Below are 19717 nucleotides of genomic sequence, written 5' to 3' on the forward strand. Positions count from 1 at the left end.
AAAAGAGGGGAAGAGAAGAACGAGTTGGTGGCCATGAGAGTGAGGGGAGGGGGTTACATTAAGAGCCTCTGATAAAAAAAAACCTTTTGTTTGACATACTACAATGGACCCTCAATTCAAGAGAGAGGGAGAGAGAGAGAGCAAGTCAGACCAATTTCAATCTTAGTCCAGCCCTCCAGAGTTCTGAGTTGAGGTTATATCCCCTTTTCAAGTTTTGTTTGCTTTTGAATAAACAGCTATCAAATACCTGCGAATGCCTATATCTAAATGTGACACTTATTAGAAAGCAGCGTGTGGGTCATAACGCGAGCCAAAGACAACTGCTGTTTAAAAAAAAAAATAAATACGTGGAACAAATGCATATGACAGGAAATCAATCTTTTCTTTCTTTAATACACGACCTGCCGGCTCCAATGCAGATTCTTTGACTCTTTGACAGTAAGTCACCTTCCAGCTTTTACATGATGGAGGTCAAGTTCGATAGACTAAATAATAGCTGTGATTCAATCAAAAAGGAGCTTTTCTTTGAAATTACAGGAATATTATCATTAAATACTTTATATACACTCATACAAACGAATTTACCTTATTCTCTATGCACTATGTACACTAGAAAATGAAACATGGTAATTCTACTGTATACTGTACAAAAGTCTAAGTTTTACTGAAATATTTCTCTGGTGATCTTCATACTTTGGTATCTTGTGTGAAGTCAAGAAAAACAAGAACTTACAATAGAAAAATTAACAGAATTTATTTTCCACATCTCTGAACGGAAAGATTATGACAGTTAAAACACATCAAAGCCCAACGTATGGAAAAGACTTTCTGAAACCATTTCCAGTGGGAACTCTAAATTGAACCATCTTTTGAACCAGCGGTCTCTTGAGATCTTCTGTAAAAGTGTAAAAGAAATGGAAACTGATATCTCACAAGGCTAGAACAGATCATTCAACAAAAATTAATTAATCATTCACTGATACAGATTTGTAGAATTGTATTTTTTTCCCTCCATCAGTCTGTCTGGCTTCAAAAGCTTTTACACACTTTAACTGTCCCTTTTTCCTTATTTCACATTTGACTTGTCTGTGTTTTTGATTTTACAATGGCTACAGTCAGCAATACCTACAGACAGCTGTTTGTCCAGTGTGTCCCACATCATAATTCAGGATGCGGATTCTGTAAACAAAAGAGAGAGAAAAGGTACAAGAGGGGGTTGACTGATACATTCTGAGACATTCAGGAGTGGCACTGTGGAATATTGATTTTCAATTTCAGTTTTGAATTCATCACCTGAGTCACGGGAGCTTTGCACCATGTCTTGAAGTTCAGGTCTCAGAATCACTGGAGGCACAGGTAGCCCTAGGCGAGGGGTAAAAAAGAGAGACTGTGTTAAAGGAAAGCTGTTCACAATGTTTAAATTAATATGGATATGGGGGTGTTTGTGTGTTTTAGTGTCTAGTTGTATTGGCATTATAATCTGGCTTTTACTCAACTCTCTTAGATGTGCTTTCCCAGTAAATGCTAATTTGTTTTACCACTGGTTGTCCACACTGTAGTATAACCACAAATTCAATTAATCAGAACATTATATTCCACAATGTTCTCTGCTGTATTTATTAAAAAGTAGTTTTCCAATAATTAAAAAGGACTGACAGAGCCTGACTGTCAATGCTGGGCACGCACTCGCACAGACAAATTACGTCCACTGATGAGATACGGCTTCAAGCTATAATGAGAGGTAATGAGTGAGTATAAATGTGTCATAAGTGTTATCATGGATATTCTACTTAAAAAGAACAGCAGTTATTTAATTTGAAAATGTCCCCAAATACAGAATATCGTGCAACAGTGAATAACATCACAGTTGTGATTTGGAAGCCAGCTGTTGTCAGAGGTACATCATGATTTTGTTTGCCACGATTGTATTTAGTAATTAATATACGTCAAGCTTTGTCTGGCATTCAGAAAGTTGAAGTTCTTAGAAACCGAGTTCTTCAGTTTACAAGTTAAACAGATTAATGTAGGAATAAAATATTATATCAAGAGAAAAGATTAGCCCAGTTTTGTGTTAAACAATTAACACTAAACCCTTTTGCTAAGCACGGTGTGTTTCTTGCGAGCAGTTGATGTTTTTTTCTGGATGTCTCCAATAGAAGTTGATAAGATGGGCAAGCAGTTATCCGGGCGCATTCTTTGGGACCATCATGCAGATACTGCAAACCCCTGAACCAACAGTGCCCCCTGAGCAGGCGGTGGGCAATGCAGGTGGGCTTACAGTCAATGAGGCATGGCGGCAGTGTTGGCTTGGGAATTGAGGTCGTAAATCTGATGGGACCTGGAGAGTTCAACCAGACCAAAAACTTGAAAGGACATTTGGTGACGTGCTGAAAATGTGGGGGATCTTTTGTGCAGAGCTATACCATCTGCTGCCAACCATGATGTACTTCAGGCCTGCTGAATACAATGAGATTGCTGTCGTCAACAGCCACTTCTTTCTTCTTTCTTATTAAGAGAACGTCGGAGGAACATAGAAAGAAGATGTAGGACTGCTCAGATTCTAGCAATCCAAGTGGTAGATTCCTGGACATCAGGAAGTGGAAGTAGGTCTCAAGGTCTTTGTTAAAATATCCAATCAGCCTCGGAGGAGATGATGACGGTTTATTCTGATGGCAGAAAACCAGTGAGCTTGTCAGTGGAGATGTGCGACCATCATGGTTCCACATTAGGCAGAGCCATCAAATGTCAATAGGTTGGAAGAAGGAACGTGTGCACCGGACAATAAGATGACAGGTGAGGTTGGAGGTATTGACCCAATGGAGGACTTGAGTTTGTACAGTTATGGATGAAGTTGGGGAACACATCAGGTTTCTGATTCAGTGTAAAATTAAAGAGGAATATAGTCCAGCTAACTCACCATTAGTTGGGCCTTTGCTGTCTGCACGAAGGCTAGGTTCCTATGATCAGTCCAAGGGTTTATTTGTTTTATCACCCAGTGCTTCCCTTCTTCTAGGGCCTCTTGCATAGTCGGCAGCACCAAGTGGCCTATTTCATAGTTTTGTTTAGCCGATTTGAGGAAAGGAAGGAAAGCATAAGGGTGGAGTTTCTGGACCTTGTGTCGACTGTAGAGGAGGAATCTTAATTCCACAGTGGAGGCATTCACATCCAAACAAAAGACGATGAGGTGTTTAGATGAACCAATTTGGGGAGCACAGGTACAATGCCATAACTGCCGTATCTTTTTGTGGAACTTCATACTGCAACACTAGCTCAGCTAGCTTTGTTGCTACACGAAATGGTAGGCTACTTGTTCATGTGAAAAGTTCATTTGATTTGGTACTTGTGCATGTCAGGTCAGGAACTTGGCAGCTAGGTTGGCCCAAACATCTTGGAGAACTACCCACAGTCCTGTGGATTGAGGCAGCCTCAGTTGCTTCTCTCTCTTCATGTAATCCCTGACAGACTCGATGATGTTGAGATCAGGGCTCTGTGGGGGCCTTACCATCACTTCCAGGACTCCTTGTTCTACTTTACGCTGAAGATTGTTCTTAATGACTTTCGCTGTATGTTTGGGGTCGTTGCTGCAGAATAAATTTGGCCCATCAGATGCCTCCCTGATGGTCTTGCATGATGGATAAGTATCTGCCTGTACATGTCAGCATTGAGAAGATCATTAATTCTGACCAAATCCCAAACTCCATTTGCAGAAATGCTGCCCCAAACTTGCAAGGAACCTCCACCATGCTTCACTATCACCTGCAGACACTCTTGTACTGCTCTCCAGCCCTTCGGCAAACAACCTGCCTTTTGCTACAGCAAAGCATTTCAAATTTTGACCCATCAGTCCAGAGCACCTGCTGTCATTTTTCTGCCTCCTGGTTTCTGTGTTTCTGTGCGTCTTTGAGTCGCTTGGCCTTGTTTCCATATTAGAATTATGAATTTTTGCTTGCACATTTTCTATGAATGGCACTTCTGACCAGCTCTGACCGGCACTGCTGGACATCTTCAAATTGGGAGGGGAAATAAGCATGATATGTTTTTCTGCTGCTGCTTGGCTGTCCTTTTCTTTGTGCTTCTTCAAAAGAGCTTGGACAGCACATCTGGAAACCCCTGTCTGCCTTGAAATGTCTGCCTGGGAGAGACCTTGCTGATGCAGTATAACAACCTTGTGTCTTGTTGCTGTGCTCAGTCTTGCCATGGCGTATAACTTTTGACAGTAAACTGTCTTCAGCAACCACACCTTGTTAGCTGAGTTTGGCTGTTCCTCAGCTGTATTCCTCCTACACAGCTCTTTCTGTTTCAGTTAATGATTGTTTTTCAACCTGCATATTGAATTTATGATCATTAGCCCCTGTTTAGTATAATTGTTTAAACAAATGGTGGTCACACCAAATATTGATTTGATTTAGATTTTTCTTCTGTTCGCTCTCATTGCATTTTGTTAATTGCTATATATAATCTATTAACATATTACTATATAAAGTATCCCTATTTATCATATTGTTTTATTCTGGATAAACATTTTATTATTTGGTAAAAGTTCAGATTCTCATTTATACTCTGTAAATCTTATCTAGTGAGTCACAGTCTCACGTGAAAGGCTCAAATCCCCCTGCAAGGAAGGCCAGCTCTAAATGAGTTTTTTTTTTCTCTTAATGAAGGTCAGGAGAGAGTCACATCTTTCCTTTTGTGATAATTTATCCCTATCTCCTGTTATCTCTTTTGCCCCTTTAATCCTAATTGTATTGTATAATTGTGTGATGTGGACCTCGTGGTCTTTGAAGTATTGCCCCTATCCTTTCATTATTACCTGATGCCTTGAACCTTTGTTAATTTTTTTCAGCTCTGCTCTGTACTATCCAATGTTGCACAATAAAAGTGAGAACAGCTTAAGTTTTTAAAAGATTTTATTGGAGTATGATTTTACTATCTTACTGAGTAATTGTCACCTCAAAGGTATGATATATATGGATATTTTCTATAACATATGCCCTATGTCATAGCAATCCATCTCTACATTGCACTTTTCATTGCTTCTCAGTGTCAATGAATAGTATTTGTAAGCGGATAATGTAGAAAGATCCACAGCCTTATGAGTTTTGGAATTCTTTATGTATTAGTGAAAGGATGCCTTTTTGTGTACATTGCAAGTTTAATTATCAGCTATTCAAGCGTATGTATACATTTTTGTACCATTTCCAGGGACAACACGTTGGCATCAATATAAACTGGGGAAAAATGCCTTGACCATGAACACTATTTTAATCTTAAAATATAAATAAGGCAGATAGGATTCTTTCTGTAAACATGGTTGAAAAGAAATGTGTGTTATGTACTGTAGCTGTGAAATGGTTCCATTTTCTTGTGGAGGAATCTGAGCAGTGACATGTTGGGGGTCTGGATCCTGGGAGAGTGGATGAATTACAATGACTGTTATTTTGCTCTTTGAAAAATTTGAGTCTATATTAGACATATAAATTTATGAATCAAGACTGTAAATAACAGTTGCTATTTGCTGGTACAGTGTTGGAGTATAGCTGTCCTTCAACCAGAAGGCACGTGGTACAAGCGTCTCACTGGGTTTGCTGTTGCTTTGTTTTGTGTTTTTTTTTTTTACTTTTCACATCTTTTGTGTCCTGTATTATCTCTAATGTAGACTGCAGTTATCTATCCATAAAGTCATCCATCTATCAATCATTTTGTAAGCAATCATTGTAACAACATGGGAGGTAATACTATAATATACAAGGCACTGGGTGATTTACACTGTAAACTGACAAAAAATGACAAACAAATGTGTTTATGATCATTTGTGCTGCCATGATTTATTAGTTCCAAATGTGGTTTAAGAGAATTTCTTCCACACTGTGAAAAAAATAAGCTTAAAAACATTCTGCTGAAAAAGAAAGTTGGGAAAGTTGTAGATGTGAGTTGTCTCAGTTTCTAATATTTATTTATTTTTACAGAGAACCATTGCTAAATAGGATGGAAATACAATAAAAGGCATTGAAATGTCAACCCTAGCTTTTAAGAGTTTTTGAGGGAGGACGCAAGTGTGCAGTAAAGAAAACCTCTTACCGCTTCAGCACCATGGACAGTTACGGTAGGGGAGCTTACCTCAATGCTCTCCACGGGAGCCCAACTTGGCTAATAGGCTCTCTGTGTGTCAGGCCGCTCCCCATTCACTTTTTAAGGCGAGATGGATGGACATGTGGCCTTAGATAATCCTAGTTTTGTGGTTTTGTGTGGATTGTATGTGTGTGCACGTGCTTGTGTGTGTGTGTGGGGAGGGGGGCTGGCAATACGTGTCTGTTTGTGTGTGATTTGAATTAGTTGTTCTTAACACAAAGTCATTTTGAGTTATAATAAGGTTAAAATAAACTTTTTAATATTCAGCTGGGATTGACCCGTTGCTTTTACTTCGACAGTATTTTCAAAACCAACCAAATATGTATTAAGATATATTATATATTATTTTTCACCTTCTCAAAACACTTTTTTTTTTTAGCTTGCTGTATGTTGTGACAATCAAATCTTTTCACATTTCAAAATGCATGAAGTTTGGAGACGGAGAGAAGTTTCTGGTGAGCGCACCCCGGTGTAAAACCACAAATACTATATTATTTATAAACCGTATTTTTACGTTTTTATCTCAGACAGTAGGCTGTGTCAAATGTACTAACGATTATATTGGAGGGAAAACTGAAGAGGAGCTGCCGATGGAAAAAAAATAATCATCTCAATCCTTGACACATTAAAACCTATTGCATTTCTCATTATCCCGTTAAATTGTCGAGGGAACTTTCAGGCGTGCATTTATTAGACAATCAGTTTTTGAATAAGAAACATAGTTGACTTCTCCCTCGTGAGTAGGAGGCTCAGCCCCTAAAATAATTTCCTGTTATCTAATTCATTGATCTTAAAATGAAGCCTAAGCTGGCGTACGCATAGCAGCCTAAATGCTACATGTCAAATTGCATATGGTGTTCAGTGATAGATAGCATAACACAATTTAAAACTTCAAGATGCGCTCAAATATACAGTCCGAACATGCAATATACTACCTCATAGTTGCTGATGAACATCCTAACCTACCGATTGGGAGGATTTCAGAAGCTTTTTTCTTTTTCCAGACATCCGCTCGGCGCTTGTATTGAAAAAAGTCGGGGGCGTCCTCAGCTGTGGGCTATTGTTCTGTAGGTCGGGGTGAGGAGGATTTTTCTCCCAAAACGGGTATTTTTCTTACCGATAATTTCGGTGTTTCTAAAGAAGGATATGATGGAAATCTTCCTGTTACAAGCTACCGATTGACGCATGCGTGTGCGAGCAAACAGGGAGCGGAGAGAGAGCGTGAGAAAGAGACACGGATGGTGTTGGAATATGGGGAAATCAGAGGCAGAAAAATAAAATCAATTTTTGGCTACAAAAATAAAGTGACTTTGGCTTTGACATGATAATATCTTTGTTGCTATAGGCTACTTACCAGACACTTAAATGTAGCCTATATGTTTTTGCCTGACCACATTTCTGAGGTGGTGGTAGATTATGTAGGCGATTTATTTTTAAATGTATTTATCAGGCAAACATAATAGATAGGCTATATTAGCATGTCAGTGTGATGTGGTGACATGTTAAAGAAACTCTCAAATCATCTTTGAAGTGGCGTGTCTAGCCTGTTTGTGTGACATACACACAGAGACAAAGATGAGATGATAATTGCAATAGGATGTGGGCCACAACATCCGCATGTGAGCATGTGTGTATGTGCGTGCACGCGCATATATATAGCTATAGGTATAGGCCGAGGACAACCTTAAATAAATCTACTTAGCAGTGTAACTAACTAGAGACGACTCTTAGGATTGTATCTCCCATCACAGCATTTTGACGGTGCGGAGGGAAAAAAAAGCAGCTGTCTGCGTTTCCTTTAATAATCACAACTGAAGGAATCATATATCACGCACATTAGCCCGAGGGCTATTAGGCAATGGTCCTCATTGAAATTAGCATTTTAAAATGATCACTCTGTGCCTCCTTAAAACCACACTGTCAAATTGATGTGAGCTAATGCAACAATTATAGACTCACGGTGACGGTTTTCTAAACGTTTACAGTTGATGTAATATTTTCTTGGTGTTTGTAATTCTGTCACTACACAGCTGAGCTTTCCATAGGTTCAATGTCGAGGGCTTAAACTGTGCGCGCGCGTGTTTACGTGTATGTGCTGGCGCGTGTTTGTTTGGCGGGGCCTGTTATTCTATAGCCTACCTATAGGAAGTGCTAGGTTTTAAAGTAAAACAGTTAGAAAAGACTACACCTGCTGAAATACTGAAGCTAAATGTGACATGTTTTCATCCCTCTAGCTGAGCCCTTTCACAATGCTGCTGGGGGACAGGGGTTAAATCCCTGCGAAAGGGTCTTTGAGCAAGACTTCGAAGACCCCCGCCAGGTGCAGAGGGCGCCATGTTATGTAGGCTATTTTCTTTTTAAAGTTAGGGAGATTTACGTTTAAAATCATTTTCTTGAAGGGATGAATAGCATAGGCTATTCTTTATTATTATTATTATTATTATTATTATTATTACAAGCACACACACACATATATATAATATATATTTATATATATATTATAATTATTATTATTTTCTACATTCCATCACTTAAACAGTTCAATTTAAAAAAATAAGCATAAAGACCAACTGTATTAAGGGTCTAGGCTATCTATAGTACTTTGGTGACAAACCTTTAATATGGTCCTCTATATTTTTGTAATGTAAAGGTGTACTGCACGGTATAGTCACCTCCCTGTACTGAAGTCAGGTTTTAACTGGAAAAGAGGTTGAAGGTCCATGTTTGTTGCGATTCATTACATTAAATGGAATCAGGGAGGGACCCTGAGTATTACCCCCTCCACACACACACACACACACACACACACACACAACCCACTTTCTTTATTTTTTTTCTCTTCTACTACCACCCGGTCTTTGTTTATGTTGTAATGTACATATATTTTTTCGTGAAGGTATTATAATAGCCGGTCTTCGTGCTGATTGGGCGCTCAGGTTGGTGAGTGAACGCCCTGCAGATTATGTCAGATTGCGTGCAGAAACCAAACCAGCCCAGCCTTTGAACTTCACCGCTTTTGGCTCGTATTCACGCTCTTCCGCTCATTTCCAAGCCAGGTGCTTGACGACAAACCTCAGAGAGAGAGAGGGAGAGTGTGTCGCAGAAAAAAAAATAACACTTTTACGACTCCTGCAAACTGACTGCGGAACATTGCTTTCACCTTTGAGGATTTTTTGTGCGTGCATCTCGCATGTATTTTTTTTCCTGTATTGCCTGCCTCAGGTCTGAAAGAGAGTTGTAACTGGACTTGAACGAACGCGCATCAGTGTTTTAACTCGGGAAAAGCAAACCGGGCTCTGGATTTTTATTTTATTCTATTTTGTTTTTACTGTTTTTCCGACACTCAACATCCCAGACGTGGCATGACTGGTATCTGGCATCTAGACAGGTGAACAGTTTCCCTTCCTTCCGATAAGAACTTTTCCTCGTCATTAACATTGGGGATAAAAGCACACTTTTTTAAAGATGTCAAAGCCTGCTGATCATATCAAGAGACCCATGAACGCGTTCATGGTTTGGTCCCGCGGCCAGAGGAGGAAAATGGCACAGGAGAATCCCAAAATGCACAACTCGGAGATCAGCAAAAGACTGGGCGCCGAGTGGAAGCTGCTTTCAGAGTCTGAAAAGAGACCTTACATTGACGAGGCCAAGAGGCTGCGGGCTCAGCACATGAAGGAGCACCCCGACTACAAGTACAGACCCAGGCGCAAACCCAAAAACCTGCTCAAGAAGGACAGGTACGTTTTCCCTTTGCCTTACCTCGGAGACACCGATCACTTGAAGGGACTTCCCATGTCGGCCGCGGACTCTCTTTTGGGCCCCTCGGAGAAAGCCAGAGCGTTTCTGCCGCCGACGTCAACTCCTTACTCCTTCCTCGACCCGAGTCAGTTCAGCTCCAGTGCCATCCAGAAGATGACAGAGATGCCCCACACGTTGAGCACCAGCACTTTGCCGTACGCGTCCTCGTTGGGATACCAGAACGGCGCGTTCGGCACCCTTGGGTGCCCCAGTCAGCACACCCACACCCACCCGTCGCCCACAAACCCGGGCTATGTCGTCCCGTGTAACTGCACAGCCTGGTCAGCGTCAAGTTTACAGCCCCCGGTGGCCTACATACTTTTTCCAGGTATGACCAAGACTGGGATAGACCCATATTCATCCGCACATGCCACTGCCATGTAACCCTCAAGACTCTTTTCTTTTTTAAATTCACTTGAATACTGAAATGCATGTAAATATATTATGGACAGCGCGCCCTATTAAAAAGGCATGAACAGTATTAACTGCCTTGGACTTGTTATGGCAAAAAAAAAAAAGAAACAGAAAAACTTTTCCAGAAATCCAACAAGTTCCTGATCTGAGCAAAGGATTCGGTGTAAAGGACGGTGCCCTGTGAACTGTAAGAAATGTAAATGTTATAACGTTTATGGCAACCAGAAAAGGAGGCCTTTAACTTTATTTATTGTGTACATTTCTATGCTGATATGCTGATTTGTGTTAATTATTGATAGGGTACTTTCTTATTTTGAAAATTTGGCTTGCACAATTAGCATTATTTCCTGTATAGGCCTAAGTAGTCTACATTTTGGCACTCGTAATTTTATGATGTTCTGGATAGGGTCAAAATCAGAACCTATAGGCTGGATTATATACGGGTCATATTGTTTATATTTATCAAAAACTGGCACATAAAACTAGACGGTCTATTTAAGATGACAAAAAGAAAAAGAATCATTTACATCCAAATGTTTAATTTTGCATTTTTCCTGTGGTTCAGTGCTAATATAGTCACACGCGTCAGTTTATTTGTTTTTGTTTTTGAGGATAAGTTATCTTTGAATCCAAGGAGTTATATGTGTATTATCATCTAAGATGATAATTTAAAAACTGTCATGTTATGGAAAGGATAATGTATCTAGAAGGTTGATACCTCCTGCTCTTTGTTCAATTGCTGAGCAAAGGCATTTCGAATAAAGACAATCTGTCTTCAACGCTATCAATTTCCTGTATTTGTAGGTTATTGGGTACTTGAGATGACAAAGATAGTGAAATATTGTGTAGAGGCTGTGGGGGACTTAAACCGGGCCTAATTAGATAGAATTTAAATAGTTGAGAAAATAGAAAAAAAAATATAGCCTATTGCCATTTAATAAATGCCTAGAACAGAAACAACAATTCACTAAAAAGCGATTGTATGAAAAACTTTTTAATAAAACAATTGGGATCATTTTCTACATTTTAAATGTTAGACCCAACTTGACCCCAAACTAATCAATGCTGTTGACTGAACATGAACAAACTCGCCTCGCACTAGAACAACAACAATCAATCCTCTTCTTCCAAATCGATCCCGTTTCTCGTGTGTGGTTTTTAAGATGTCAAACTCCTCCACTCTGATCACTTCCACAGCAAGGCTTAATTGCCTCCGCGTTTGGCTGCTACTGCTTTTTTTAAAGAAGTGATCTGAAACAGGTTCCAGGCATGTTCTGCGGCACAGAGCGGTGAAGGTGTTTTTGTGACACTGGGATGAACCGGTTGTGATCTTTTGATGTTTGACAGCTCAGAGGCCTCCCTGGAGGGATTCCGCCCGTCCGACTTGTCTGACTGCTTAATCACTTCAAGGAGGGAGCCTTCTTCTTAATTATAGGTTTAACTAATGGAACAAACTGAATGTGAGGTGATTTTTCTCTCTCTCTCTCTCCCTCTCTCTCTCTCTTGTAACTTGCTGGCTGTAAAGCGGCCCACTAAGCTATAGTGCGGTTTAAATCTCTCTGCGTGTGTTTACTTCTGAAAAGAAAGGTGCTGCAGCCAAAACCACACTAAAGCCTATTATCATCAAGCCACTCAGTCGTGTTTAAACCTGTATGAACTTGTAAATGATAGGGCTGCCTCTAATTAAGACAATACTGAATGAAAACAGTTTCCAACCGCAAAACAGGAGGAGATATACAAACACTGAAAGATTTCAATGTGAATTAGGCGCAGTTTCTTCCCTCCACCCCGCTAATGGAGAACAGGATTTGCGGGCCGCGGTGTGTACCCTCGTGTTAGACGACTGTAGTATTAATTAAAAAAATTCATTCCACATCCAAATTGTTTACTTATCTGCCAGGAACATATGCTGAGAGAAGTTAAGATTCACGATTCTGCACTATTGCCCAAGGTGCAATTCAGTCCTGTGGAGGAAGGGAGGGAAGGAGGGAGGAAGAGGGGAGGAGGACGGGCAGATTTTTATGACAGACTTAGTCCTTATCTAGAGCTGTAAATTAGGGTGATACTTCATTGAACCGAATGTGAAGTTTTACATCAAACCCCTAAAGCATCCTAATTCAACTTTGAAATTAGACAATTATAATTACTTTCAGGAGTAACAGCAGACGTGGATATTCTTTCTTTCCATGATGGAAATGAGGCGGGCATCCTTTCAATATGTATGTTGTTTTAAATCTTATATTTTCTGCATTTTATTAAAGCAGTTTCAAGTTTTGCCGGATGCTATTCACACGCTACCTGTAATTATCAAACTTAGTCACGGGAAATTGACTGTGGTTAAAACGCCTGAAATAAATAACCTTAACGATAAACGGCATCTGAGAGGTATAATGGGAGGGAAATTATGATTTGAAATTATAGGGGGGGTTAAATCTCTTTTTAACTCTTCCCCCCTTGACGTTTTTATTGGAGCACAACAGAGAGAATTCAATCTGCCTTATCTCTCCAGGACTCCTTTTCAGTGCGAGATCAGAGAAAAAGGAGAGGATAATTGTTCTTTATTTTATTTAATTTAACGCGACAGCCAGCGCTTTCAGGTCATTTATATGCTTCATTTAGTGATAAAAGTCAATGAGAAGGGGGGGCACTGACTGCAGCAAACGCTTTTACTTTTTCCTCCACAACACTTAAAGTCCCAAAAAAATGTAAAACAGATGAAACAAAAATAGCGGAAGAGTGGGAGGGTGGAGGGGGGCAAGACATTTTTAATTAAAAGCCATGGGTCATTTACATTATTGTCTTTTAATGTTACCCTGAAATCATCTTCAGTAAATGGAGTTTGATAAGTGGCTGTTGAGAATGTGGTTTTGTATTTAGGCGTGCTAATTTCCTAAATCAAAAGGAAAAAGTCCTCTCCAGCAGAGGTTTGAAGAAAAAAAAATACTATTGATGATGACGGTGTCACTGTTGTTTCTTCTCCTGATGATATTAGAGAAAAAGGGACGATTATATGCCAAATACAGGCTCGCTTATCAAAGATGCATTCATTTTGGCTTGTGTCAACGCACGATTTGACACAAATGTATATTGAGACGTTGTAAAAAAAACAACAACATTATTTTGGATGGGTGGGTGGGGTAAAACCCCATCTAATTTCAGCATATTAAATATTGTCTCCGAAAGACCCAAAAGAAATCATCACTGGCTAAATCCTAGTCTATCTAAAATTGAATCTGGGATACCATTTTGACGGGAGAAAAAGTAAAACCGTACAGTTGTGTTGTTTGAAGACGCGGGGGCTTGAATTTGGGGGTCCCTGAATTCTCATTTGAAAGAAATGAAATCGTGAACGAGCTGATAAAGAAAAAGGGGAACGGATGAGCTGAGAGAAAAGGAATCATGCCACGGTTGTTTAATGTGCTGTGCCAGACGGAAAGTGATTTACACTAAGACTTTATTCCCCCCGACACATATAAAGACAGTGCATTATTTATCGGGCACGCACACACTCACGCATGCATGTGGGCCTATATGGTCAATTCTCACTCTGGAGTTCATCGGATACAGATATGGAAAGCACCAGTAGGATACTATTACATGCTTCATGCTTCAAGCAAGCTCGCACTCACATCCTGCATCCATCAGATTCATTTTCTGCACCGGTCAGTGCGGAAAAGTTCACTCTGCACTTGTTTTATGACTTTGAACAAAGTTGTTCTTATGCAATTTCACTAACTTTTTATTTCCCAATTATACTCATTCGATTTTGCATATGACAACTCCCATGAAGCTTTTCAGGCCTTGCAACCTCCCGAGCCTGACGTTGGGTGCTGATGCTGATATTTGCCCGGCCGCTCTGAAAGAACACGAGCAGTGTTGCTCATCTTATTATATTCATATGGCGTTTTGTACGTTACTGATGCTTACATGTATTTACATACTACATTAAAACTGCATAAATCTTATAAGTCTTGCACACTTCGTAAATATTTAAATCAGTTCATTTCCATTTAAAATAATTTAAAGTAACATTTTTAATAAAATGCCATCACATGTTGTTATTGTTATTTCTTTATTTATTTTTGAAGCAGGCAGGCCTATAATTTAAGAAAAATATTTAATATTATTTATTATCTATCTTGCCCTGTCACTTTGTTACTTTTGTCATATTGTTTGAAAAAGTCTTTTTTGTTGTTTTTTCCGTTTGGAAATGCTTTCTGTCTCTTATTGAAGCCAGTGGTAACATGTCAGTTTAATGTCACTCACTCCAAAGCTTTAGGTTTTATTAGAAGCCACATGGGAACCCCACCTCTCCAGCACTTTGAGCAGAAAAAATCTTCTAAACTAGTGGTTCCACGCTTTTTACCTTATGACCCCTTAAAACGAAGTAGTCTGTGAGCCCCTATCACGTGCTGCAAATGTCAGCGAGTTATGTTCAGTTCCACCTAAGAGTGGTTTTATCTTCTCATGCTGTTTTATTTGAATTGTTTCTATAGATAGACATAAGGATGTAAAATTATCCATTAAGATTAAATAAAAGTCAGAAAAAAACACTAATTTTGTGTAGCGGCATTTCCTTCTTTCTTATCTTAACTATCTTGCGACCCATCCAATTTATCTTGGGAACCATTAGAGGGGTCCTGACCCGCAGGTTGGGAACCCATGTTCTAACCACATATCCTACATGTCTTATACATTCGGGCAAGATCAAAACATTTTTCCACGTGACCTAGCCGCCTCATTACGCAGCCCTACTTTCTACTTGTAGATTTCTTTTTCATTTAGACAGTATTTCAGTCTCTGAAGTCTCTAAAGCTGCTGATTCAGAGCGGCTAAGCTTGTCATCATGTGCTTCTCCAAAAATGACCACACACTCAGAGGCTACTGATCAGTCTCCTTGATTTTCTCATGCTTATTTATCATTCGCATGTCCTGCTTGCTGAGACACCTTCCATACATTAAAATGTGTCATAATTCACAGCAGGTGTGGGTGTGTGAGACGTTACACTCATTTCATACAGCGGCTACTTTTGACTTATTGTGCTTGTCTTTGTTGCTCATGCACTCTTTGAATTTTCATGCAGCATAAACTATACATCAGATCATGCAGATGAATGAGTTTTGTTGGTGTCTTTGCTCATTAATACTACAGATGCTTCTTGAGTTATCGAGTCAGGGGCTTTGCTTTTAACAACACAACAAGACTTCATCTGCATTTTTGTTATTCTTTTAAAAAAAATGCCACAAAAATGTCCCAAAATCACTGTAGTCAGAGAATCTTCTGAGTTGAAGTTGAAGTTGCACAATTCTAATAAGCTTCTTGATGGTGTATAGTTTGTTTTGTGGCATTGGATACACCAAGTCTGCAGACCTGCATGTATTCAGTAAAATTATTTATTTATTGTTTATTTCTTCATGATTAAAATATTTCTAGAAGATTTTAACTATTAACTAGTAAAAACTAATGATGAAAACATGACCTAAAATGCTTTGGATTATTGGAGATTACTGAAATTTATAGGTTGTAAGTGCAGACATCAAAAAGTGTGACACAAAACTTCACATGACCTCTGACCGTTATCCATTTTTCCAAACTTTCTTAAATAAAGTTGTTTTTCTCAGAATAGTTATCGCACTAATTTGTTTTCTTTATCAGATACGTTTTGCTGATCAACACTGGGTGTGATATGGGATTTTTTTCCACAGTTGTTCGAGGTGTGGGGAGTTCCTCCCACCTTCCGTTAACAGTGGTAGCGCTGTAATCATTGGGAAGCTTATTGAGCCTCATTACAGTGTCAGCTCATGTGCTCACGTGACTCTTTCTTTAATCACAGGTTACTTCTTTAACGAAACAATCTTTTCAACAAATCTTTACAAAATTCCACTTGGAACAACCCACTAAACGATGTATCATACCGCAGGACAATTCCTGCTCAAACTCAAATACAACTTGATGGTGTGGTGAATGCTGAATAGAAAGATATATAATCAGATATACCATGATTCAAACTTCCATAGTAGTAGTTAATCCCAGTGTAAACACTGCCTTACATATACACCTACATACACTGTAATGTTACTTAAATTTGAGCCATTGAGGACATCAAGGTCATGCCCTGGAAATATTTCGTTGAATTTGAGGGATTTAATGACATGAAGAGGAGTTTACGTTCTATGATGGTACACATATTGCTCATGTTGAAGGTTTTTAAGGCTGATCATGTTATTTCTTTTTAGCCGAAATGCCTTAAAATGTGACAGTTTGACCAAATAAATAAAAATAAAAGGATTTTCGTTTTCACCACCTGATCTAATGATCAAAAGTATAACAGAGCAGTTAAATGAACAAAATAATATGGGAATTTTGTGGTTTTTTTTTTTTTTTTTTTTACATGTCCAGTATGCTTGAGTATTTCTAAAATCTCTTTTTTAAATTTCAATTTAAAGGCCCTGAAATTGCCGTCATCTCATAAAATAAAGGATTACATGTTTGGCAAAAGTGCCTATCAAGAATCTTTAAGCTGATATACTGCAAAGAAAGTAAATAAAGGAAACCTTCTCACCTTCTCATATCAAGTTGTCAAACACACACTTGGCGTATGAAGGGTGGATGGAGAAGCACACACACAAGCCACACACAGAACTACCTGGCTGATTTAGTGCCTTCAGCGACTCAGGTTGAGGGCAGCACTGGCAGTCCAAGCCAATGGAATCCCTTGGTAAAGAGGATGCTAATCGTAGCTTCTTGTGCCTGAGCATGTCTTCCTGGGCCAAATGAGATTAGAGGGAGTGGGATATGGCGAAGCGACGTGCGTGGGGTTCTGGAGGTGAAAGGTAAAGGCACTTATCAGGAGGGTTCCCCTCGGGGTCCTCGACGGCTGACTCAATCAAAACCCTGCACGCACTTCTCACTGGATTAGACTAATCAGGAAGGAGCAGGGGATGTATAGACCACTTATCTAAAAAAAAAACATTGGGCTCTCTTTCCCTTTGAAAAGACCCTACAGAAATGTTTGTTAATTTTATTTATTACAGGATGCTTGTCGATGTGGCAATCTTCCATGGAATCATTAAAAAGGGCTCTTCCACTCACTGAAGGCACGCACTGTTTACATGCTGCAAAGATAGAGGAGCCTTTGATGTTCCAAATTTCAGCCCCCCCCCACCTCCCTGCACTCATTGTCATTATTATTTATATATTTACTTTTTTCTTAATTTATTTTCTCCATTTGTGTTTCTCGTGCCACAACAGATCAGACTGATGGAAGGTAGTCAACATAACAAAGACCCTGAAAGGTATATGAATATTTATTACCGGGACGACTTCAGAGCCAGACAGGCCGTTAGCAGTCAAAGGAATAGTGAGAAGATAACAGCAATTTTCACACTTATGATTACCTTCAAATTAATCTCCATTTCTTGAAGGGATGTGGGATAGTTGACTAGCATATCTTTCATTTCTCGATTAAAAAGTTATTTTATCCAAGTTTCAGCTACTTGTTTGACAAAATAATCCAAAAACAATTGTAAATTTTAATGGGAGCACATGTAGAAAAGGGCAAAATACTGACATAAATGATCAGAGTAATGAAAACCTTATTCTGAAGTGAGACCTTTTAATGTATTTGTTATGACTCTATAGTTTATCATTTATATTACATGCAGCTTCTCACTATATTCTAAACATCTATGTCTACGAGGGAGCAATGTTTGAAAGAAGAAATAACACATTCCTTCTTTTTACAAGTACCAATATGCTCAGGGGTTGTGATGCTGCTTACTGGGTCTGGAATGACCAGTAAATTATGGCAGCTGATGTTGGCTAGTTACATCGCAGACAGATACTGCTCTGTAAGCTCTGTAACTAGTGTTACTGAGTCAGTTCACAGCATGATGTATGACTTACTTGTGCTACTGTTAAACAATGTATACCATATATACAGTACTTATATCTTAGTTTTTAGCATCTTGAAATTGCCATTTTACTATTGTTTAGCAAAAGTTACGTAGTTTATGTAAGCAAAACAAAACTCCATATTTAGTATGACTTGACTGATTTTGGTATTGACAGCTCTTTCAGCCTATATATGAGCAAACCCTTGAAATTACATATATACAATATATTTGCAAAAACAAGTATGTTTTGAGAGAAACATAAAGGCGCATTGTGTATTTGAGTAGCATAATGAGGAAATGCTATCTATCTATCTGGCAAGTTGCATAAAGGCTGACACTGAATGTATCAGTAAAATGGTTACTGACAAAATAAAAAACACAGTACCCACTTCTAACAATTACAGCATTTGAAAACTTTTTTGTGGTTATGTTTAGGCACTCACAGCACTTGGTTAAGGTTGAGTGAAAGATTTTGTGAAGTTTTGGTTTGATACAGAAAAAGATGAGAATCCTGCTCTCTGGTGTCAAAGTCGATGCTTTGTACGACCACCTCCTTACAACTCTGGAGTGCTAAATAAATGTACATACATGTAGCATTTCATGCACTCAAAAAATGTTACAACGTAATTGGGAACACAGTTGAAAAGTATTATATACACGTGATGTCGATGAACGAGTTACATGCTGCCATTATAATCAACAACTAAACTGTTTTCATCATTTGCACTGGCCATACGTGTTCTGGTGTGGTACCTTGTGTTTATGCTTGCCTATTTATGCAATAAATCCCAATGAATACATGTTGTCAGGGCCTGACGCACATTGAACTGACCAGCTAGTATCTGATGAAACCAAAGGAATGGCCTTGAGTGCCTTACAGCTGTGTTTTCTAATCACATTTATTGGTTTAAAATTCTTAAATAAATTGGCATTGAATTTGCATGCCATTTAAGTCATTTGCAGGAAACCTTGTATGGGAGCAATATGGTAATGTTTTGGTTCACTGTACTGATTTACCTTGGGAACAAGTGTCTGAATGAGAGGTGTCTCCTTTTCTCTCCATTCAGTCTATAGCAACAGAAATTGATGTGCACTGTACAACATTGTTATCACCACAACCCATTACAGTGTTGATTATGCCAACTAATTATGCTAGCAAATACTTGAGGAAGCGCAGAGCAGCAGATGAATGAGATATCAGCCTTGTAGAGAGGCTTGATTTGCCGTATTGTTGAATTAATGTAAGATTCAGGTGCCTCCCAGTACCTGACATGATAGTGAGCTTCATACAAGATGCTCGGTTAATTTCATATTCTTTCAATTGTTACCTTGTTTTTAGAGGCTAAATCATCATATCACAACCGTCAAAGACACGTGTCATGTTAAATATTGATTCATGTACTCTGTGTTGTTACTGAGGAAGCCTGGGATACACACATGATTATCAGTGAGTTGTGTCAGTTAAACTGTAGCCCACAAA

The 19717-nt window shown here is 39.0% G+C and overlaps 1 protein-coding gene and 1 long non-coding RNA gene across 2 annotated transcripts; one reads left to right on the plus strand and one right to left on the minus strand.

Moving 5' to 3' along the window:
• Positions 1 to 729: 729 nt before the first annotated feature.
• Positions 730 to 7344, minus strand: LOC119901192. The gene is made up of 4 exons (XR_005444146.1): positions 7096 to 7344; positions 1294 to 1362; positions 1130 to 1179; positions 730 to 895 (listed from the first exon to the last, which is right to left on the minus strand). It is a non-coding gene; the product is annotated as an uncharacterized LOC119901192 (long non-coding RNA).
• Positions 7345 to 9017: 1673 nt separating this feature from the next.
• sox14 (SRY-box transcription factor 14) lies at positions 9018 to 15223 on the plus strand. The gene has a single exon (XM_038716744.1). The coding sequence runs from the start codon at positions 9595 to 9597 to the stop codon at positions 10309 to 10311; it is 717 nt and encodes a 238-aa protein (XP_038572672.1). The 5' UTR covers positions 9018 to 9594; the 3' UTR covers positions 10312 to 15223.
• The last annotated feature ends 4494 nt before the right edge of the window (positions 15224 to 19717 follow it).

This window comes from Micropterus salmoides, unplaced genomic scaffold (genome assembly GCF_014851395.1).
Source record: "Micropterus salmoides isolate LMB-PRFRI ecotype aquatic unplaced genomic scaffold, ASM1485139v1 Ms_hic_scaffold_13, whole genome shotgun sequence".
Lineage (NCBI taxonomy): Eukaryota > Metazoa > Chordata > Actinopteri > Centrarchiformes > Centrarchidae > Micropterus > Micropterus salmoides.

What these genes read in the sequence shown, in the direction of transcription:
- sox14 (XM_038716744.1), top strand. Translation starts at nt 9,595, where the DNA reads ATGTCAAAGCCTGCTGATCATATCAAGAGACCCATGAACGCGTTCATG.